The sequence below is a fragment of the Pseudophryne corroboree genome, chromosome 1, assembly GCF_028390025.1.
Source record: "Pseudophryne corroboree isolate aPseCor3 chromosome 1, aPseCor3.hap2, whole genome shotgun sequence".
Lineage (NCBI taxonomy): Eukaryota > Metazoa > Chordata > Amphibia > Anura > Myobatrachidae > Pseudophryne > Pseudophryne corroboree.
Window position 1 is genome coordinate 869,323,479 of NC_086444.1, and position 24,264 is coordinate 869,347,742.

The following is a 24,264-nucleotide window of genomic DNA, read 5'->3' on the forward strand; positions in this document are numbered from 1 at the left end:
CCACAATGTGTAAAATGGGGACCTGTACCTGCCGCTATGTGTAAAATGGGGACCTGTGCCTGCCGCAATGTGTAAAATGGGGACCTGTGCCTGCCGCAATGTGTAAAATGGGGACCTGTGCACTATAAAAGGGGGCACATGGCTGGGCACTATAAAAGGGGGCACATGGCTGGGCACTTTAAAAGGGGGCAGATGGCTGGGCACATATAAGGCAGGTGGAGCGGTAAATTTTGGATAGACCTACAGATACAACCGGCCCTTTGATGGGGACCAAACTGCTGATGCGGCCCCCGATGAATTTGAGTTTGACACCCCTGCTCTAAGGGAAATGTTAAGCCAAGCCCTCTGATGAAGTCCTGGTGACGAAACCGGTAGGGGCGTGGCTTATGGATGGACGCTGAACAAGGCAACATGCAGTGGTGAATCCATCATGTATCTTTGATTTTAAAACGAATGTGTCAGTGGTGATTATACCGCCATCTTTGGTACGCTTACATTTTTAGACCTGTGTTTTATGATGTGTCAATAAATTGTCATCTTTTAATGCACAATTGGCTCCCCCCATTATTCTATCTTCTCTAGACAAAAGAGCTGCACAAGGCTGGGATGAGCTACTCGACAATAGGCAAGCAGCTTGGTGAGATCAACTGTTGGCGCAATTATTAAAAAATGGAAGAAATACAGTACAAGATCACTGATAATCTCCCTCGACCTGGGGCTCCATGCAAGATCTCACCTCGTGGGGTATCAATGATCTTGAGAACGGTGAGGAATCCGCCCAGTACTACACGGGGGACCTGGTCAATGACCTCAAGAGAGCTGGGACCACAGTCACAAAGGTTACCATTAGCAACACACTACGGCGTCATGGATTGAAATCCTGCAGCGCCCGAAAGGTCCTCCTCCTTAAGACAGCACATGTCCAGGCCCGTCTAAAGTTTGCCAGTGACCATCTGGATGATCCAGAGGAGGATTGGGAGAATGTAATGTGGTCAGATGAGAGCAAAATCTAACTTTTTGGTATAAACTCCACTCACTGTGTTTGGAGGGAGAAGAATGATGAATGGCATCCCAAGTACACCATACCCACTGTGAAGCATGAGGGTGGAAACATCATGCTTTGGGGCTGCTTTTCTGCAAAGGGGACAGGACGACTGATCCGTACTAAGGAGAGGATGAATGGGGCCATATATCGTGAGATTTTGGGCAAAAACCTCCTTCCCTCAGTAAGAGCATTGAAGATGGAACGTGGCTGGGTCTTCCAGCATGATAATGACCCCAAACACACCGCCCAGCAGCTAAGGAGTGGCTCCGTAAGAAGCATTTCAAGGTCCTGGAGTGGCCTAGCCAGTCTCCAGACCTCAGCCCAATAGAAAATCTGTGGAGGGAGTTGAAAGTCCGTGTTGCCCGGCGACAGCCCCAAAACATGACAGATCTAGAGAAGATCTGCATGGAAGAGTGGGCCAAAATACCTGTTACAGTGTGTGCAAACCTGGTCAAGAACTACAGCAAACGTAATTGCCAGCCAAGGTTATATTAGAAAGTATTGAGTTAAACTTTTTGATTGTCCAAATATTTATTTTCCGCAAGAATATACAAATAAATTGTTTAAAAATCATACGATGTGATTTCCTGTTTTTTTTTCTCTTCAGATTCTCTCACAGTTGAAGTGTACCTATGATGGAAATTAAACCACTCATCTATTTAAGTTCGTCAACTTGCACAATCGGTGGCTGTCCAAATACTTTTTTGCCCCACTGTATATATATATATATATATATATATACACACACACATACATATATACACAGTGCTCGGAGTGTGTTGGTGTACAGTGGTATTACTTGCCAGCACTACACTGACCAGGAGCTGCTGCTTCCAAAGAAGCAAGCGATTGTACAGCAGGGGAGTGGCTTGCATGCAGTATGTGGTACAGCCACACACTCTGGAGTCCTGCAGTGCCATCCGCCTGTGTAACACAGTGTCCTGCAGTTAGCTTCACCTGTGGATGCTTGCCATTGCCCAGCAGTTGCATTATATCACTGCCAGGCACGGATAGAAAGGGGGGCGATGGGGGCGGTCCCCCCCCCCCCCCCCCCCCTAGCACACTGCCGCTTTCAGTGTGATGAGATGAGACACAGTGTCTCAGCAATTCCGCTCCCTCCTCCCAGCTTGTGTACTCCCTGCTGAGCAGAGGCTGCAGAGCTCTCACACGCAGCATCTCTCCTCCTTCCCAATCACTCCTTTGGCTAATAAGGCAGGCAATAAAGATAAGTTTGTTAACTGTGGAGTGGGATTCTCACCCCAGTGTCTCCACACAGATGATCAAAGGAGATCCGTCCGGGAACTGGCTGCTTGTTGGAGGCGGGGCTAAAGTTACTTGACAGTCAGGCTAGTCGACGAATGAAAAACACTATAGTGTTGGGTGGGCTGAACATGTCTGTGTACACTGTACACAGGAAGTGGAAGCAGGAAGGAGCTGTGTGTTCCATTTCTACTTTGATTCAACTCACCGTTTGCTGCAGTGTGAGACCAGCTTGTTGCTGCTGCCAGAGGGACAAGGGCCAGCCTGATGCTGCCAGAGAGACAAGGACCAGCCTGCTTCTGTGGCCAGAGGACAAGGACCAACCTACTGCCTGCCAGACAGAGACCTACCAGCAATCTGCAACTTACTGTAAGTAAGTGCAGGTATGCAGCAGAGGTATAAAGGTGTGGGTATATTACAGAGGTGTACAGGTATGCAGAAACAAAACAGTGGTATACAGGTGTGCGGGTACATAGCAGGGGTATACAAGTGTGCGGGTACATAGCAGGGGTATACAGGTGTGTGGGTATATACTGTAATGTGCGGGAATATAGCAGGGGTATACAGTAGTGTGGGTATGTAGCAGGGGTATACAGGTGTGCAGGAACATAGCAGGGGTATACAGGTGTGCGGGTATATAGCAGGGGTATACAGGAACATAGAAGGGGTATATAGGTGTGTGGGTATATAGCAGGGTTATACAGGTGTGCAGGAACATAGAAGGGGTATATAGGTGTGTGGGTATATAGCAGGGGTATACAGGTGTGTGGGTATATAGCAGGGGTATACAGGTGTGTGGGTATATAGCAGGGGTATACAGATGTGCGGGTATATAGCAGCAGTATACAGGTGTGCGGGAACATAGCAGGGATATACAGGTGTGAGGGTATGTAGCAGGGGTATACAGGTGTGTGGGTATATATAGCAGGGGTATACAGGTGTGCAGGAACACAGAAGGGGTATATAGGCATGTGGGTATATAGCAGGGGTATACAGATGTGCGGGTATATAGCAGTGGTATACAGGTGTGTGGGTAGAAGGAAGAGATTCATAGACCCATTTATGTGAAATGCCAGTGCTAAAAAACAGCTTCTCCTCTTACAGGACCTATGGGCAGTTTTTTTGTTGCCTGCATTCAATTGGGGTATCTGATTTTGGGACATTACTTACTGTATTTCACTACTGTTCATTTCTTACTTTACTGGAAAACCTATACTACTCGTACAAGCACATCAGATATATTAAACATTAATTCAAAATGCCAGTGAGTGTGGCTTTTATTTTCCACCACATTTATTTCTCAGAATTAGTGGCATTAACATAGAAATACACAACTATTAATGAATTTTTTTAGGCACTAAAATGAAAAATAGATTTGGACCCATTGTTTATAGCAGAGGTTCTCAAACTTGGTCCTCGGGGGCACACACAGTGCATGTTTTGCAGGTCTCCTCACAGAATCGCAAGTGAAATAAATAGCTCCACCTGTGGACCTTTTAAAATGTGTCAGTGAGTAATTAATACACCTGTGCACCTGCTGGGTTACCTGCAAAACATGCACTGTGTGTGCCCCCGAGGACCGAGTTTGAGAACCTCTGGTTTATAGTGTCACCAGACTATAGTGCTGTTGCTAGCCATGCTAGAATAAAACATTGTTTCCCGTGCACACTTTAGTAGCAATTACAATCCAAACCCATTGTCTCGCTGTGTACATGTCTGTAATAGGCGGGTGTCTCTATCCGCTTATACCCAGCTAGGTTGATCTGTAATAGGCCGGTGTCTCTATCCGCTTATACCCAGCTAGGTTGATCTGTAATAGGCAGGTGTCTCTATCCGCTTATACCCAGCCAGGTTGATCTGTAATAGGCGGGTGTCTCTATCCGCTTATACCCAGCCAGGTTGATCTGTAATAGGCGGGTGTCTCTATCCGCTTATACCCAGCCAGGTTGATCTGTAATAGGCGGGTGTCTCTATCCGCTTATACCCAGCTAGGTTGATCTGTAATAGGCGGGTCTCTCTATCCACTTATACCCAGCCAGGGTGATCTGTAATAGGCGGGTGTCTCTATCCGCTTATACCCAGCTAGGTTGATCTGTAATAGGCGGGTGTCTCTATCCACTTATACCCAGCCAGGGTGATCTGTTATAGGCGGGTGTCTCTATCCGCTTATACCCAGCGAGGGTGATCTGTTATAGGCGGGTGTCTCTATCTGCTTATACCCAGCCAGGTTGATCTGTAATAGGCGGGTGTCTCTATCCGCTTATACCCAGCTAGGTTGATCTGTAATAGGCGGGTGTCTCTATCCGCTTATACCCAGCCAGGTTGATCTGTAATAGGCGGGTGTCTCTATCCGCTTATACCCAGCTAGGTTGATCTGTAATAGGCGGGTATCTCTATCCGCTTATACCCAGCCAGGTTGATCTGTAATAGGCGGGTGTCTCTATCCACTTATACCCAGCCAGGGTGATCTGTAATAGGCGGGTGTCTCTATCCGCTTATACCCAGCTAGGTTGATCTGTAATAGGCGGGTGTCTCTATCCGCTTATACCCAGCCAGGTTGATCTGTAATAGGCGGGTGTCTATCCGCTTATACCCAGCCAGGTTGATCTGTAATAGGCGGGTGTCTCTATCCGCTTATACCCAGCTAGGTTGATCTGTAATAGGCGGGTGTCTCTATCCATTTATACCCAGCCAGGTTGATCTGTAATAGGCGGGTGTCTCTATCCGCTTATACCCAGCTAGGTTGATCTGTAATAGGCGGGTGTCTCTATCCGCTTATACCCAGCCAGGTTGATCTGTAATAGGCGGGTGTCTCTATCCACTTATACCCAGCCAGGTTGATCTGTAATAGGCGGGTGTCTCTATCCATTTATACCCAGCTAGGTTGATCTGTAATAGGCGGGTGTCTCTATCCGCTTATACCCAGCCAGGTTGATCTGTAATAGGCGGGTGTCTCTTTCCGCTTATACCCAGCCAGGTTGATCTGTAATAGGCGGGTGTCTCTATCCATTTATACCCAGCTAGGTTGATCTGTAATAGGCGGGTGTCTCTATCCGCTTATACCCAGCTAGGTTGATCTGTAATAGGCGGGTATCTCTATCCACTTATACCCAGCCAGGGTGATCTGTAATAGGCGGGTGTCTCTATCCGCTTATACCCAGCTAGGTTGATCTGTAATAGACGGGTGTCTCTATCCACTTATACCCAGCCAGGGTGATCTGTAATAGGCGGGTATCTCTATCCGCTTATACCCAGCCAGGTTGATCTGTAATAGGCAGGTGTCTCTATCCGCTTATACCCAGCCAGGTTGATCTGTAATAGGCGGGTGTCTCTATCCGCTTATACCCAGCTAGGTTGATCTGTAATAGGCGGGTGTCTCTATCCGCTTATACCCAGCCAGGTTGATCTGTAATAGGCGGGTGTCTCTATCCGCTTATACCCAGCTAGGTTGATCTGTAATAGGCAGGTGTCTCTATCCGCTTATACCCAGCCAGGTTGATCTGTAATAGGCAGGTGTCTCTATCCGCTTATACCCAGCCAGGTTGATCTGTAATAGGCGGGTCTCTCTATCCGCTTATACCCAGCCAGGGTGATCTGTAATAGGCGGGTGTCTCTATCCGCTTATACCCAGCTAGGTTGATCTGTAATAGGCGGGTGTCTCTATCCGCTTATACCCAGCCAGGGTGATCTGTAATAGGCGGGTATCTCTATCCGCTTATACCCAGCCAGGTTGATCTGTAATAGGCGGGTGTCTCTATCCGCTTATACCCAGCCGCCAGGTTGATCTGTAATAGGCGGGTGTCTCTATCCGCTTATACCCAGCCAGGTTGATCTGTAATAGGCGGGTGTCTCTATCCGCTTATACCCAGCTAGGTTGATCTGTAATAGGCGGGTGTCTCTATCCACTTATACCCTGCCAGGTTGATCTGTAATAGGCGGGTGTCTCTATCCATTTATACCCAGCCAGGTTGATCTGTAATAGGCGGGTGTCTCTATCCGCTTATACCCAGCTAGGTTGATCTGTAATAGGCGGGTGTCTCTATCCATTTATACCCAGCCAGGTTGATCTGTAATAGGCGGGTGTCTCTATCCGCTTATACCCAGCTAGGTTGATCTGTAATAGGCGGGTGTCTCTATCCGCTTATACCCAGCCAGGTTGATCTGTAATAGGCGGGTGTCTCTATCCGCTTATACCCAGCTAGGTTGATCTGTAATAGGCGGGTGTCTCTATCCATTTATACCCAGCCAGGTTGATTTCTTTTGTGTTGTGATCTCCAAACAGCAGCAGCACAGATGGTGTGATGGTAGCATTACTACTTTTGGCTTACTGACACTTAGCTAAGGCGGTGGATTTTACTGGGGGGGCTGCAGTCCTGGAGCCCATCGGGAAAATCGGCCACTGGATAGGACCCAAGTCTAAACACAGATTGCATTTATGTTTTATATACACCTTAAACACACAGTGGGTTATTCAGAGATGGACGCAGATCGCTGCATACGCAGCAAAATCTGCATTTATCTCCTCACATGCTGGGGGCCGCCCATCACAGGGCAAGGTCGTTAAGCATGTGTAACACCGTCTCGTGATGCATCTGCAATTAAGGTTGACCCCTGCCAACGCAGTCAGGATGGGAGAGGGAAGGAGTCGGGAATGGAAAGGGGAGGAGTCAATATTGGAGAGGGGAGGAGTCATGACTAGAGATGGGAGGGGTCACAATCAAACAGTACACTGCCCCCCCTAAAGGAAAAGTCTAGATCCGTCCCTGATCACTGCTCCTGCCTAATCAATGTTCACTGACATGGGTAAAGCTAGATCATCATAGCAGGTCTCTTTCCACCATAGGAACATTTCTTACTCCCTGTGTAGTCTCCTGGATAGCCTGTGAGATCAGGCAACTTTGACTTGATATCTATAATGTAGGGCATACTGGGATATGTAGTTACCACAACAGTTACACTAATTTCCTATTTTTGCTCGAATAGATGTACAAGTGTAGTAGACACAGTCTAATAAGACAAATGTCTCTTGATTGCTTTTTTGGATAACAGTTAACACCAAGAACACACCCCCTTTTAAGTGGCCACGCCCTATTCCCCGACACATATGCACAATAGTACACCCTGGAGTTGAAACTAAATCCCTTCCAATTTTCCATACCCCACTTCGACCACTGTGTGTATATTTAACATTTGTTTTACCTGTAACCAGAAAACCTGTATGTGATGCATCAATGACATATGTGAAACAGAGAGGTACCACTTAATATATTTCTTCCCAAGAAAACGTTTTATGAACAGATGTGGACATAATATCAGCTTACATGCAATTTGATGTTTGAGCCAGGTAACACTTTTCTTAGCTTCAGAAGCATAAGTGATTTGAGTTGGACTTCCTCTACACTGCCATTAGTACTGCTCCAGGGAATTCCTGGTAATGTTCACCCCTGGCATTGAACGCAGAATTGCTTTGAACTTTGGCATTCATGTTTGATCCTGCCCTTAACACTTAAGATTAAGGCAATTTACAATGTACTGGTTGGGAGCTGGTGGATTTAGGCAAATTAACTGCTGTAATCAACTAAACAAGTAACAGCGCCAACAAATATATGGTGGATTGATACATAGGCTTATAAAAGGGGAGTATTGTTTTATAAACTTGTATATTAACAGTAAATATGGCTAAAACTATTTAAACAAAACATAAAAAATAATAATAATTTTCACAAATTTCAAGTTGTTATAATTTCATATACACAACTAAGACTATCTAGTCTCCAAAACATATAAAAACACATTTATTGAAGGTATGAGGAAATTGCACAAATCAATTAGGTTTCCTAGCAAAATGACACTTGTCAGCCATGTAAAGATTAACTGTAAGTTATGAAGAAAGCTATAATATAAAATCGCATTTTAGTGTAGCCAATTTTCTTTAAGAGACATTTAAATTTCAAAATGAAACAATTTTTTCAGTTTTATTTTCTAAACGTCTTATGAGTGTTTCTTCTGTTCTGGATAGTAAATCTGAGTATCTCCTGCAAATACAGCAAATTAAACAGTTACATGACTGAAGCAGAAGAGGGAGCTGTTTCATTACAAGAAATAATACTCTGTAAAAGTTCTAACGTGAACCAAAATAAAAATAACTTGTGTTTGCCAATTTCTAGTGTACTGCTTCTCCAGGCCATACTTTTACACTCATAACGTATGCAAGACCACTGCTGCAGGGGAGGGCAACTGTTTTTTAGGATGCCACTTTTTGGGTATTTAGAGGCAGCCAGTACTGAGAAGAATGAGACTTCCATCAGTTCTGTAATTAATGCATTAAGCAAAAGTACAGTCTATGGTTGTTTCCTAGTTCTACTATACTAGTAGATACACAGCAGCTTTGTAAGGAAAAGATACGGGTGCATAATGCCAGGCGACATGGCTGCTTCGCCAAATATGGTCTTCTCTCTCCCGAAGTGCTGGAAACTAGGACAGAGTACTTACATCATAATGACCACTAATTGCTTGCTTTAGGTATTAGCTGGACACCCTGAGGAAAGATGTTTTTGTTTGTAGAAAAAGATTTTAGGACTCTATGCCACCCTACCATGTATGAAATATCTTTTCCTATGGTGGTCCCAGCCTCTAGTCGCAGGAGTTGCTACATGCAGCTGTCTTTCTGGTCCTGGAACACAGAACTGACCAATACATTTATTTTAACCCTCTTTAAATGACTGCAAAGGAATTTCTCGATAAATCAGCTTGTGATCGGTCGTTCTGTATCTTCCACACAGTTTCAGAGAATCACAGAGACACATGGCTTTCCAAGGGCTCCAGCTTTAGATAGGAGTCACCATAGGAATGATATTAGATAGGTGGTAACGCAGCTTTAATAATTCTATATTATCAGCAGTGTCAAGAGACCCAGGAAACACCTGATCCCTACTACAGTAAATGAAAGAAAAGCAATCATTAAAATGATTAATAGCATTTTGCAAACCACGCAATCTGCCGCTCTAACCCATAACAATACACACTTCTTGATCCTAATTTGACATTTGAAATTATCAAAATTAATATTGGATAGGTTACTGAGAGCTACAACTGATGTATGGTGAGCCATGCTATTAAATAAGCCTTCATATCTGCACATAATCACTATGTAACCTAGAAGAATGCATAGTAATAACGATGTTCCCTGTTTTTTGGCTAGTAAGCTCATTTACTGTGTCTTGCAAAAACGAAAGCACGCTCAGCGAAAAGATCAATGTAGGGGGGATACAATTAGCTCCGAAAATTTTCCAGGATTAAAAAAACCGGATAGTTTTGCAGTTTTAAAATAAAATAAAAAAAATCACCCCCTTTCCCTTTCCTCACTTAATTCAATTAGCCATCCGGCCGTCATCCTGAAAATGAGGCTGATTATCAGGGATTTTGTTTACACCAGCATGAAGCAGGTCAAATAAAAAATCACAGATAACTTCCGTTTTAGGGGTTCATTGGCTAGCCCTGGAGGATCAATTAGACCACAGTAAATTAATGCGGTTAACTGAATACCCCTTTAGTGTTTTTTGCTCTCCTTATTCTTCCTTCATTTCTAAACAATACATTTATTCATAAAAGTGCAAAAAGAAAATAAAATCTAAACATTTATCAAAATGTTCTGACTTGGTAAGTAAATATTGCATTGTTTATGACCTCATCTTTGTGCAAAGGAAAGGAAAAAAAACATTTTAAGATTCCAGCTCACTTTAGTATAGTTATACACAAATATAAAACAAATAAATAGCTGATTACGCTGTGTCCCCTATCCAAGGAACGTAAGCTGAAAAAATATTAAAACGGTCACTTAAACGTTACACATACATGTACCATCCAAACCAGCCACCTTGGAAATGCTGGCGTGGCAATACATTTGTAGTGTTGCTAAAACCTCAGACAGATTTTTTGTTTCCGTCTTTGATGACCTACTGAAAATTAGCCTGAGAAACGTTATTAAAAAGGCAACCCCTTGTAAACATCTTTAGAGGAACAGTAGCAAGTGGGAGTGTATCCACTCAGAATAGAACCTTCAATGTAACACTTAAAAAAAAAAATACAGCTTATTTCCGGGCTTTCAGGATTTTCTTCTCATGAGAAAGTCCTCCTAGCCAGTCAGGTTATCTGGACTGTAACAGCTCAGTTCTAGTTGTTCATTTCATAGAGTCCATTGCAAATTACTAGGTCTTTTGCTCTGCTGTTGTGGCAGCTTGTAAGGGAGCTTCTGGCTTCAATATCTGGTATGTGATGAGATATTCTGGGTAAGCCTGTTTAATGAAACACAATGTTGTTACTACATCGCAAATAACATTGCTCATACATCAAGGCATTTCGCTTTTTGTTTGGTCTACAGTTGCCTCACTTCAAAATCGTTCAGAACATTTTTTATTTTTTCTTATTTATTATATTGTTTAAAAATATTTTTTTTTAAATATTGAAATATTATATTAGGCACATCTAAAAAACAGATCTTCTCGTCAAAAAATAGGGGACACAGTGGGGCGGCATGGTTGCATGTGATCTGACCATGCCAGTTAAGTGATTAATGACTAAAAAAAAAACCTCATTTATATTCCAATGTATAAATTAAATACTAGGTATTTGCTCTCATGGAATGTTTAGGAGACTCCTAGGGGTAAATTTACCAAAACTTCTAAAACAGAGAATTCGTAATGTTGCCCATAGCAACCAATCAGATGCTGTCTATCATTTCTATATTGTCTTTTAGAAAATGATAGACCGCATTGGATTGGTTGCAATGGGCAACATCACCAATTCCCTGTTTTAGAAGCTTTAGTAAATTTGCACCCTGAATTTGGGGGGAAAACCCCCAAACTCTTTGAGCAACAGACAATTCTTCTGCAAGGGTTCTTTCCTGACTACACAGGGGCTGGAATCTGCAATGTGTCATCAAGCCACGTCACCTCAGAGTTATGTGAAAGGTACGATGAAGGAGTGGGTTCCTGCACTGGGGAAACGCTTCGTAAATAAACAGTGTTAGTGTTGACTAACCAAATTATTAGAAATGTATACAGTTGAGTTAGTACATGAATCCAGAGGTGGCGATGCACCCATAGAGAAACAAATATGAAACGAAGTAGAGAGACGTCCTCAAAAACAGCTGACCCCAATGGTCATCAAGCCCAATAGGCAAAATGTATTTAGTGATAAAAACAATGCTTGCACACATACCTTACATATAAAACTCGACAGAGATACTCCGTCTCACTAAGCAAAATTGTGCATTTCTCAGTTGTTCCTTTGAAGGACAAATATATACATATATAGGACTCTGAGCCCCTTAACACTGAGTAGGATACATGTCAATCAGATGCAACAGGTGACATATGAGCATATAGCTTTATATATCTCAATGGGCTTAGATTGTTGACTAATCTATTTCAAGCCTGTTATACTTGGTCAGATTACTCTCTCATCAATCATGCACTGCTGAAGAGCATACCGTAGATGGCATAAGCAATTTGACATGTCTATACAAACCCACTTCTATTTCTCTTTTCTTATACATAATCATATCCCCTCTTTTTCCTGGGATTTGAGTAACAAATCAGCTGTTGCCCAGTGCTATATGAAAAAGAAACTGACTAAATGAAAACAAACCCTCTCTATGAAATGGATATACATGTCATCTCATTTTTATTGACAAGTCAATACCAGGATACCATTAAGCGATACATAAACCATCCACCTTTCATCTATTAAGGGATATTTATCATAGCCTTGATTGACTTCGTAATACAGAATATTCTCATGTGAATTTATGCTGTGTCACTGTTAGTGTTTGTTTCTCCTAGGGATACTACTTTACCAAATATCTACAGATGTGTCCTCTTACATCCTTGCTGCAGTCACGGTAAACAGCCCTTGAAGTCGCGCCATGCTGCTGTGGGACTCTGTACCGCCAAGCATCTTTTTTTCCATGAAAATGCGTCTTCAACGCAAAATAATGTAACAGGACGCACAAGCAATTTCTGCTGATTAAAATGATGTGCGGCATGCCTGTGTGTGTAATTGTGGCTCTATTACATCCGAAATGCCACGTTACAGTGTTTTCCAGGAAAACACTGCAGCATAAAATTTTGTATGCAGATAGAGTCAGTGTCACACACAGAATATAGGCATACTGCATATAATTTTAATCAGCAGAAGCTGCTTGTGCATCCTATTACATTACTTTGCGTCTAAGAAGCATTTTCACGAAAAAAAGTAAAAGGAAAAAAAAAAGTTGCTCGGCGCTACTGAGTCGCATGCCAATCACGCGTTATGTAATGAGAATTGTAGCACACAGAGCAAAGATGTAAGAGGACACATCTGTATTAGGGCCGGTACTTTTATTTCACATTTTTGCAGTTTTGAAATTATCTTTCTGTTTTGGTTCAAACTCTGGCCTTGTTATTTTAATACAAGTCATGTCTTAATTAGCACTAATTAGCCAGCTGAAATTCATTCATTGCATGATACGAGAGGGGCAGATTAATGTACAAAATATCAGCTGAGAGATTTGTAAAGACTGCTGCCTGCATGGAAGAGGTCTACAATGTAAACAGCAATAAAATTTCTAAGGCCAGTTGTCCACTGGTGTTATGAAGCATGCTTTTGTAGCATTTGCTAACACCAGTAAAAGCATGCAAATGGTCATGTAGATGTTCACACACATTCACTGCAGCTAACAAGCAAACAGGATTGCCCATTAGAAATAGGAGGCACCTTAAAAATGTTAATCTTGGGACCACATCCCCAACCCCCCTTCCATCCCGCCTGTGTGGCTTTGAGGTTCAGAGATCAACTTTGAACCACTAGTGGGTGAAATGCCTAAAGCTGAATACACATTAAACGATGTGTACTCAGCATGATGTCGTCAGTGATGGGACCCAGCGGCAGGGCAGGCAGCGGCAAGTGCATACACACTTGTCGATGCTGGCAGTGACGATCGGTCGGACCTTGAGGAAGTCGCTAAAGATGTGCAAGAGCGTGCATTGTCAGCGACATAGTGCACACACTAGACGATATTATGAATGGTGTGTTAGAATCAGGCACATCGTCCATGATATAGTTTAGTGTGTACCCAGCTTAAGACACCTGACCACACTAAAATAGGTCCCATCATACTTGGGCCAGTGGATATTGAAATAGAAAAAATACCTGGGCGCTGGGATATTTTATATTACAAATCTGATCAAGGGCTGCTGCTTCACTTAAGAGGTCACTGCTAACCTCAAAAAATCTAAATATAATAAAGCAAATAAAATGAAGCGCTGTCCAGATCAGTACATGTTTAAAACATAAAAACATTTAATAGACATTACACACAAAACATTAATCACACGGCCGGTGTATTAAAATTAATTAAAATGACATAAAATTATATAGATCCTTATGGCCACTCCTGAATCAATTAGTTTACTTAATGCACTGACAGTTAGTAGCATATAGCAGCATTAAGCAGACAGTTCATAGCATTTGCCAGATGAAAATAAATAAGCATAAAGATGTTAAAAGTTCAAAGCATATAGATTTAAGATGCAGCTTGTTAATAGCAGAAATTGTAAGTATTCATAGTCTCTGCACACTCTCTTTGCAGAGATAGCAATTATACTCAACAGTCCAGCGTGGCCACGCTATATAATTATACCAGCTCCACGTGTCTTCAGACCAAGAATCTGTATACTGGGTGACGTCTCACTCCTAATTGCTCTAAATCCGGTCCTCACGTATTAATGCTGGATCACAATGAGTCTCAGCCGTAGATAGCACTCCTCTCTACGCGTTTCTCCGCCTATGTGCAAATCGGCGGCTTCCTCAAGAGAATCGATGAATGATGGTACATTATTATTAAACCTCTATTTATACGGAAACAGGCACTGCTATCACTTCCTGGTTCCGTGGGACACGTATGCGCACATTGTGCGTTCCACTCTTGCGTTCCATTTATAACTTAGATCGTCATCATAGGATTACTTCCTTGTTCTTATGACACGCGCATGCACACAATGTGCGTTCCACTTGTACCTTATACCGTTGTTAGAATACTTCCTGTTTACATTTCTTAAGCTTATGCTTTAAATATCTATCAACAGTCCATTCATCATTATACATATATTAACTTTATGTGCATATCCTAATGCAGAGAAATAAATATCCCTTTAAGATTATATCTAAAATATCGACACAACATATTCACTCTATTCATGCTATATATCTCCTTGGACATTTCTATACCGCTGATATATTCCTTAATCAATAATGGATATATATATATATATATATATATACACACACATACACGTATGTATATGCATATATACCTACATATACATACTTACTGTATATATACCTAAATAACCAAATAAACGTCAATTATTCAATTTGATCAGAAATTGTTATAACTTTAGAACCTTAATTTCATATATTGTTTAATTCATCTGTATATCATTTAGTCCTTGTGGTTTCAATGTACACAGTCTAAATATCCAAAAGGCTTCACGCCTACATAACATGTTGAAACGATCTCCCCCTCTCTGTGTAGCACTAATTTGTTCAATACCTATGATCCTAATCTTATCACGTGTACCATCCGGACAATTTGATACAGGTTGAGACTTAAATTAGTGATGAGCGGATTCGGTTTTACTCGGTTCTCAAAACCGAATCTTATTGGCTATCCAAAACACGTGACATCAGTGAGCCAATAAGATTCGGTTTTGAGAACCGAGTAAAACCGAGTAAAACCGAATCCGCTCATCACTAGGTTGAGTCTCCCTTATCCAAAATGCTTGGGACCAGAGGTATTTTGGATATGGGATTTTTCCGTATTTTGGAATAATTGCCTAACATAATGAGATATCATGGTGATGGGACCTAAATCTAAGCACAGAATGCATTTATGGTACATATACACCTTATACACGCAGCCTGAAGGTAATTTTAGCCAATATATTTTATAACTTTGTGTATTAAACAAAGTTTGTGTACATTGAGCCATCAAAAAACAAAGGTTTCACTATCTCACTCAAAAAAGTGCGTATTTCGGAATATTCCGTATTTCGGAATATTTGGATATGGGATACTCAACCTGTATATGATTTGATAGACAATGTGATTTTAAATTGTTTGTAATATTATGTTTATGTTCCATAAACCTTATGTGTAGTGTCCTTGTGGTGCGTCGCACGTATTGTTTTCCGCAACCACAAGTCAATACATAAAAAACATAAATAGAGCTACAGTTAAGAAAATCTTTAATAATATAGCTCTCCTTTGTGACAAAAGATGTTATATTAATGGACTTTTTATCCGTATATTTACGTCCCGCATCTCTCTTTTCCACATCTGTGGAATCCAGCAGGCCGCTTAATAGGTAACCAACTTTCCCCCTTGATATCACTCTTTAAATATGCATCTTTCTTCTTAAAGTGACTAGGTGCTAATTTTCCTTTTATATTTACAGCTCTACGAAATGTAAACCCCCCTTGGTGCAATGAGCTCCCCCACATGATCATCTAGCTTCAATAATCGACTATTCTTTCTTATAATATTTTTAATTTCTATTGCATGTGAGTTAAATTGAGTAATAAAGTTCATTGTCCTATCTCTTTCTCCTTTTTTCACATAAGATTTATTTCCAGATCCAACAAGCATGGTCTCTCTTTCTATTCCCTGCACTTCCTTGTATGCTTTATCCACTACATCCAAAGGATAACCCTGTTCAACAAAGGACATATATAACCCATGTGCTTGTTTCTCAAACCCCATTTTTGATGAACAATTCCTTTTCATCCGAATAAATTGTCCCTTAGGGATGTTGTCACGCCATTTCCTAAGGTGGCTGCTTTGATAATTCAAAAATTTATGCTGATCTACTTCCTTTAATACAAGTCTCTGTAACCAATGTATTGTCTACAACGGAGAGAGCTATATCCAAGTAAGTAATGTGTTCAAAATTAAAATTACTAGTGAAAGTAAGACCATAATGATTATTTCTCTAACGTCCTAAGTGGATGCTGGGGACTCCGTAAGGACCATGGGGATTAGGGCTCCGCAGGAGACTGGGCACAACTAAAGAAAGCTTTAGGACTACCTGGTGTGCACTGGCTCCTCCCACTAAGACCCTCCTCCAGACCTCAGTTAGATTCTTGTGCCCGGCTGAGCTGGATGCACACTAGGGGCTCTCCTGAGCTCCTAGAAAGAAAGTATATTTAGGTTTTTTATTTTACAGTGAGATCTGCTGGCAACAGACTCACTGCAGCGAGGGACTAAGGGGAGAAGAAGCGAACCTACCTAACAGGTGGTAGTTTGGGCTTCTTAGGCTACTGGACACCATTAGCTCCAGAGGGATCGACCGCAGGACCCGACCTTGGTGTTCGTTCCCGGAGCCGCGCCGCCGTCCCCCTTACAGAGCCAGAAGCATGAAGAGTCCGGAAAATCGGCGGCAGAAGACTTCGGTCTTCACCAAGGTAGCGCACAGCACTGCAGCTGTGCGCCATTGCTCCTCATGTACACCTCACACTCCGGTCACTGATGGTTGCAGGGCGCTGGGGGGGGCGCCCTGAGGGCAATATATGACACCTTGGCTGGCAAATCTACATCATATATAGTCCTAGAGGCTATATAGATGTAAAATTACCCCTGCCAGTATTCCAGAAAAAGCGGGAGAAAGTCAGCCGAAAAAGGGGCGGGGCTTCTCCCTCAGCACACTGGCGCCATTTTCTCTTCACAGTGCAGCTGGAAGACAGCTCCCCAGGCTCTCCCCCATAGTTTTCAGGCTCAAAGGGTTAAAAAGAGAGGGGGGGGCACTAAATTTAGGCGCAATATATGTATACAAGCAGCTATTGGGGAAAAATCACTCAGTTATAGTGTTAATCCCTGCATTATATAGCGCTCTGGTGTGTGCTGGCATACTCTCTCTCGGTCTCCCCAAAGGACTTTGTGGGGTCCTGTCCTCAGTCAGAGCATTCCCTGTGTGTGTGCGGTGTGTCGGTACGGCTGTGTCGACATGTTGGATGAGGAAGGTTATGTGGAGGCGGAGCAGAGGCCGATAAATGGGATGTCGCCCCCTGTGGGGCCGACACCAGAGTGGATGGATAGGTGGAAGGTATTAACCGACAGTGTCAACTCCTTACATAAAGACGTAACAGCTGTGGGACAGCCGGCTTCTCAGCCCGCGCCTGCCCAGGCGTCTCAAAGGCCATCAGGGGCTCAAACAACGCCCGTTACCTCAAATGGCAGACACAGATGTCGACACGGAGTCTGACTCCAGTGTCGACGAGGTTGAGACATATACACAATCCACTAGGAACATCCGTTACATGATCTCGGCAATGAAAAATGTGTTACGCATTTTCTGACATGAACCCAAGTACCACATAAAAGGGGTTTTATTTTTGGGGAGAAAAAGCAGCCAGTGTTTTGTTCCCCCATCAGATGAATGAATGAAGTGTGTAAAGAAGCGTGGTTTCCCCCGATAAGAAACTGGTAATTTCTAAAAAGTTACGGATGGCGTACCCTTTAACGCCAGAGGATAGGTCACGTTGGGAGATATCCCTTAGGGTGGATAAGGCGCTCACACGTTTGTCAAAAGGTGGCACTGCCGTCTTAGGATACGGCCACCTTGAAGGAACCTGCTGATAAAAAGCAGGAGGCGATCCTGAAGTCTGTATTTACACACTCAGGTTATATACTGAAACCTGCAATTGCCTCAGCATAAATAGTGCTGCTGCAGCGTGGTCTTATACCCTGTCAGATAATATTAATACGCTAAGACAGGGATAATATTTTGCTAACATTGAGCATATTTAAGACGTTGTCTTATATATAAAGGATGCACAGAGGGATATTTGCCGGCTGGCATCCAGAATTAATGCAATGTCCATTCTGCCAGGAGGGTATTAGAAACCCGGCAGTGGACAGGTGATGCTGCCTTTAAAAGGCACATGGAGATTCTGCCTTATAAGGGTGAGGAATTGTTTGGGGATGGTCTCTGGGACCTCGTATCCACAGCAACAGCTGGGAAGAAATTTTTTTACCTCAGGTTTCCTCACAAAAGCCTAAGAAAGCACCGTATTTTCAGGTACAGTCCTTTTGGCTTCAGAAAAGCAAGCGGGTCAAAGGCGCTTCCTTTCTGCACAGAGACAAGGGAAGAAGGAAAAAGCTGCACCAGTCAGCCAGTTCCCAGGATCAAATATCTTCCCTCGCTTCCTCTGAGTCCACCGCATGACGCTGGGGCTCCACAGGTGGAGACAGGTGCGGTGGGGGGCGCGTCTCGGGAACTGCAGGGACCAGTGGGCTTGCCCACAGGTGGATCCCTAGGTTCTGCAAGTAGTATCATAGGGATACAGGCTGGAGTTCGAGACGACTCCCCCTCGCCGTTGCCTCACATCAGCCTTGCCTGCTGCCCTCGGTGAAAGGTAGTACTGGCGGCAATTCACAAGCTGTACTTCCAGCAAGTGAAATCAAGGTACCCCTCCTTCAACAAGGCCGGGGTTACTATTCCAAAATGATTGTGGTACCGAAACCAGACGGTTCGGTGAGACCCATTCTAAAATTGAAATCCTTGAACACTTATATACGAAGGTTCAAGTTCAAAATGGAATCGCTCAGGGCGATTATTGCAAGCCTGGAAAATTTCAGGGTATCACTGGACATCAAGGATACTTACCTGCATGTCCCTATTTACCCTCTTCACCAGGTGTACCTCAAAATTGCGGTACAGGATTGTCATTACCAATTCCAGACGTTGCCGTTGGTCTGTCCCCGGCACCGAGGGTATTTACCAAGGTAATGGCCGAAGTACTTATCCCGTACTTGGACGATCTCCTTATAAAAGCGAGGTCCAGGGAGCAGTTGTTCGTCGGAGTAGCACTATCTCGGGAAGTGCTACAACAGCACGGCTGGATTCTGAATATTCCAAAGTCGCAGCTGGTTCTTACGACGCGTCTACTGTTCCTGGGTATGGTTCTGGACACAGAACAGGATAAAAAGGTTTTCTCCCGGAGGAGAAGTCCAAGGAGTTGGCGTCTCTAGACGGAGACCTCCTAATACAAATACAGGTATCGGTGCATCAATGCACGCGAGCCTTGGGAAAGATGGTAGCTTCTTACGATGAATTTCCGTTCGCCAAGTCCCATGCAAGGATCTTCCAGTGGGATCTGTTGGACAAGTGGTCCGGGTCGCATCCTCAGATGCATCGGCGGATAACCCTGTCTCCAAGGGCCAGGGTGTCGCTGTGGTGGTGACTGCAGAGTGCTCATCTTCTAGGGGGCCGCAGATTCGGCATACAGGACTGGGTCCTGGTGACCACGGATGCCAGCCTTCAAGGCTGGGGGGCAGTCACACAGGGAAGAAACTTCCAAAGCCTATGGAAAAGTCAGGAGACTTCCCTACACATAAATGTTCTGGAACTATGGGCCATTTACAATGCCCTAAGTCAGGCTAGACCCCCGCTTCAACACCGGCCGGTACTGATCCAGTCAGACAACATCACGGCGGTCGCTCATGTAAACCGACAGGGCGGCACAAGAAGCAGGATGGCGATGGCAGAAGCCACAAGGATTCTCCGATGGGCGGAAAATCATGTGTTAGCACTGTCAGCAGTGTTCATTCCCGGAGTGGACAACTGAGAAGCAGACTTTCTCAGCAGACACGACCTCCACCCGGGAGAGTGGGGACTTCATCCAGAAGTCTTCCAAATGATTGTACACCGTGGGGAAAGGCCACAGGTGGACAGGATGGCGTCCCGCCTCAACAAAAAGCTACAAAGATATTGCGCCAGGTCAAGGGACCCTCAGGCGATAGCTGTGGACGCTCTGGTAACACCGTGGGTGTACCAGTCGGTGTATGTGTTCCCTTCTCTGCCTCTCATACCCAGGGTAATGAGAATAATAAGAAGGAGAGGAGTAAGAACTATACTCATTGTTTCGGGTGGCCAAGAAGTGCTTGGTACCCAGAACTCCAAGAAATGATCTCAGAGGTCCCATGGCCTCTGCCGCTCAGACAGGACCTGCTGCAGCAGGGGGCCTGTCTGTTCCAAGACGTACCGCGGCTGCGTTTGACGGCATGGCGGTTGAACGCCGGATCCTGAAGGAAAAGGGCATTCCGGAGGAAGTTATCCCTACGCTATTTAAAGCTAGGAAAGAAGTGAACGCAAACCATTATCACCGCATATGGCGGAAATATGTTGCGTGCTGTGAGGCCAGTAAGGCCCCAAAGGAGGAATTTCAGCTAGGTCGATTTCTGCACTTCCTACAAGTCAGAGGTGACTATGGGCCTAAAATTGGGTTCCATTAAGGTCCAGATTTCGGCTCTATCGATTTTCTTCCAAAATAGAACTGGCTTCACTGCCTGAAGTTCAGACTTTTGTTAAGGGAGTGCTGCATAGTCAGCCCCCGTTTGTGCCTCCAGTGGCACCGTGGGATCTCAACGTAGTGTTGGATTTCCTGAAGTCGCATTGAGTTGAGCCACTTAAATCCGTGGAGCTACAATACCTCACGTGGAAAGTGGTCATGCTGTGGGCCTTGGCGTCGGCCAGGCGTGTATCAGAATTGGCGGCTTTGTCAAAAGCCCTTATCTGTATTTTATATGGATAAGGCGGAATTGAGGACACGTTCCCAATTTCTTCCTAAGGTGGTAGCAGTTTTTCATGTGAACCAACCTATTGTGGTGCCTGCGGCTACTTGGGACTTGGAGGATTCCAAGTTTTCTGGACGTAGTCAGGGCCCTGAAAAGTATATGTTTCCAGGACGGCTGGAGTCAGGAAAACTGACTCGCTATTTATCCTGTATGCACCCAACAAGCTGGGTGCTCCTGCTTCTAAGCAGACTATTGCTCGCTGGATCTGTAGCACGATTCAACTTGCACATTCTGCGGCTGGACTGCCGCACCCTAAATCTGTGAAAGCCCATTCCATGAGGAAAGTGGGCTCTTCTTGGGCGGCTGCCCGAGGGGTCTTGGCTTTACAAATTTGCCGAGCTGTTACTTGGTCGGGTTCAAACACTCTTGCAAGAGTCTACAAGTTTGATACCCTGGCTGAGGAGGACCTAGAGTTTGCTCATTCGGTGCTGCAGAGTCATCCGCACTCTCCCGCTCGTTTGGGAGCTTTGGTATAATCCCCATGGTCCTTACGGAGTCCCCAGCATCCACTTAGGACGTTAGAGAAAATAAGATTTTACCCACCGGTAAATCTATTTCTCGTAGTCCGTAGTGGATGCTGGGCGCCCATCCCAAGTGTGGATTGTCTGCAATACTTGTATATAGTTATTGCCTAACTAAAGGGTTATTGTTGAGCCATCTGTTGAGAGGCTCAGTTGTTATCATACTGTTAACTGGGTATAGTATCACGAGTTATACGGTGTGATTGGTGTGGCTGGTATGAGTCTTACCCGGGATTCAAAATCCTTCCTTATTGTGTCAGCTCTTCCGGGCACAGTATCCTAACTGAGGTCTGGAGGAGGGTCTTAGTGGGAGGAGCCAGTGCACACCAGGTAGTCCTAAAGCTTTCTTTAGTTGTTCCCAGTCTCCTGCGGAGCCGCTAATCCCCATGGTCCTTACGGAGTCCCCAGCATCCACTACGGACTACGAGAAATAGATTTACCGGTGAGTAAAATCTTATTTATTTAAACTATTCAAAAAAGGTGTTAAAGGTGCTTTGTGATGATCCCAAACAAAAAATAAATCATCTGTAAATCGGCAAGAGAGAACCAAGCCCGCCCCAAGCTCGCTCCCCCACACATGTTGGTCCTCAAAACCGCCCACGTATAGGTTCGTGAAACTCGGGGCGAACGTGGTTCCCATCGCCGTACCCCGTGTTTGTAAATAACGTGAGTCAAGAACAAAATAATTATGATGTAATATAAATTTGATTTCAATATAAAGTCACGAAGATCATTAGTCATTGATTCATCTCTAGATAGATACTGATCAATAACCCGTATACCCTGATCTTGTGGTATATTGGAATATAGTGACTCTACGTCACATGTAACCATACAGTAACCATCCTTCCATCTTAGACCATCAATCAGATTTAAGAATTGTGTGGTGTGCTTTATATAGGACTTCAAATCTTTAACGTGACCTTGTAGAAATGAATCAACATAATGTGATAAATTGTTAAAGAACCCACTCCCGAAATAATAGGTCTCCCGGGAGGTGCAGTTAGGGACTTGTGTATTTTGGGCAAATGATAATATGTGGGTACAACGGGGTGAGGTGTAAATAAAAAATTCTAAGTGTCTTTGGATATAGCTCCCTCCGCTAGACCCTTCATAAGCATCTTTTTCAATTTAGATTGAAACAATTCTGTGGGATTACCCCCCAATTTCCTATAAATATCAGTATTGTTCAACTGCCTATCTGCTTCTAATAAATAATCACTTACATTTTGATACAGTTTAGTGTGTACCCAGCTTAAGACACGTGACCACACTAAAATAGGTCCTATCATACTTGGGCCAGTGGATATTGAAATAGAGTACATAAATGCAATATACAAAGTCAAATCACATTATCATGACCAACAGCTAATAGCCAGAGTAACCGGCTAGATGGGCTAAAACTGTCATTTTAGACACACGACTGGTAGCCCCCAGGTTCATTTTGACGGTGAGCTGCTCCACTGTAGCGAGTCAGTCGGCTCTCACACCCCTTCGTAGCCGATGTTCACCTCTCATATCAATGGCACGTGGTGGTTTTCATGTTAGTTATTTGCAATGGTGCCATTTGTCCAGTCACAATACACCTTCACCACAGGAGCACGCCAACAGTTCATAAACAGCACTGTTTCAGAAGGATTGGTATGGTATCCTGGCACATGGGATGCCGGCTGTCACTATACAGACAGCGGCATCCTGTCCATCAGAATGCCGGAAGCGGAGCGAGTGCATCGTGGGCCGCTTGCTGGCGCAGTGACTCGCTTTGCTCGCCATAGATTCTATGCTCCCTCTATGGGTGTCGTGGACACCCACAGAGGGAGAATCACCTATGTCGCCTGTATTCCGGCGCCGGCATTGTACCCCCATCGGGATTCCAACATCGGTATTGCGACCACCGGGATCACAATGGGCGGTATGTTAAACGCATAACATTTTAGAAATACTGCCACCCTTTACCCGAAAGCTGATAATCATCCCTTTTTGCAACTCTGATAAATCACCCCTTTTACCCATGACAGCAACGAGTAATATGTGTGCAGACAGACTATCGCACACCTTATACACCCACCAAGACAACGCACGACACATGACGTACTGTACTTCATGGACTACGCGCTGCCAACGTCAAATGTAGGAGGCGGTCATAAAAATGTGGCACAACCATGTACTTAAAAAATAAATAAATAAGAATTTACTCACCGGTAATTCTATTTCTCGTAGTCCGTAGTGGATGCTGGGTACTCCGTAAGGACCATGGGGAATAGACGGGCTCCGCAGGAGACTGGGCACTCTTAAAATAAAGATTAGGTACTACATCTGGTGTGCACTGGCTCCTCCCTCTATGCCCCTCCTCCAGACCTCAGTTAGGGAAACTGTGCCCGGAAGAGCTGACATTACTAGGAAAGGATTTGGAATCCAGGGTAAGACTCATACCAGCCACACCAATCACACCGTATAACTTGTGATAACTATACCCAGTTAACAGTATGAACAATAACTGAGCCTCATTTAACAGATGGCTCATAACAATAACCCTTTAGTTAAGCAATAACTATATACATGTATTGCAGAGAGTCCGCACTTGGGACGGGCTCCCAGCATCCACTACGGACTACGAGAAATAGAATTACCGGTGAGTAAATTCTTATTTTCTCTGACGTCCTAGTGGATGCTGGGTACTCCGTAAGGACCATGGGGATTATACCAAAGCTCCCAAACGGGCGGGAGAGTGCGGATGACTCTGCAGCACCGAATGAGCAAACTCAA

The 24,264-nt window shown here is 44.0% G+C and overlaps 1 protein-coding gene across 4 annotated transcripts in view; it reads right to left on the reverse strand.

Annotated features, from left to right (window-relative positions):
* Nucleotides 1–8,083: 8,083 nt before the first annotated feature.
* The window catches only part of LOC134914279 (poly [ADP-ribose] polymerase tankyrase-1), a 571,272-nt gene continuing 555,091 nt past the window's right edge, over nucleotides 8,084–24,264 (reverse strand). For all 4 annotated transcript variants that reach the window (XM_063920036.1, XM_063920037.1, XM_063920035.1 and 1 more), the window contains one exon: nucleotides 8,084–10,599. In XM_063920036.1, coding sequence (XP_063776106.1) covers nucleotides 10,513–10,599 — 87 coding nt within the window. In that variant the 3' untranslated portion in view covers nucleotides 8,084–10,512. The remainder of the gene's footprint in view (nucleotides 10,600–24,264) is intronic.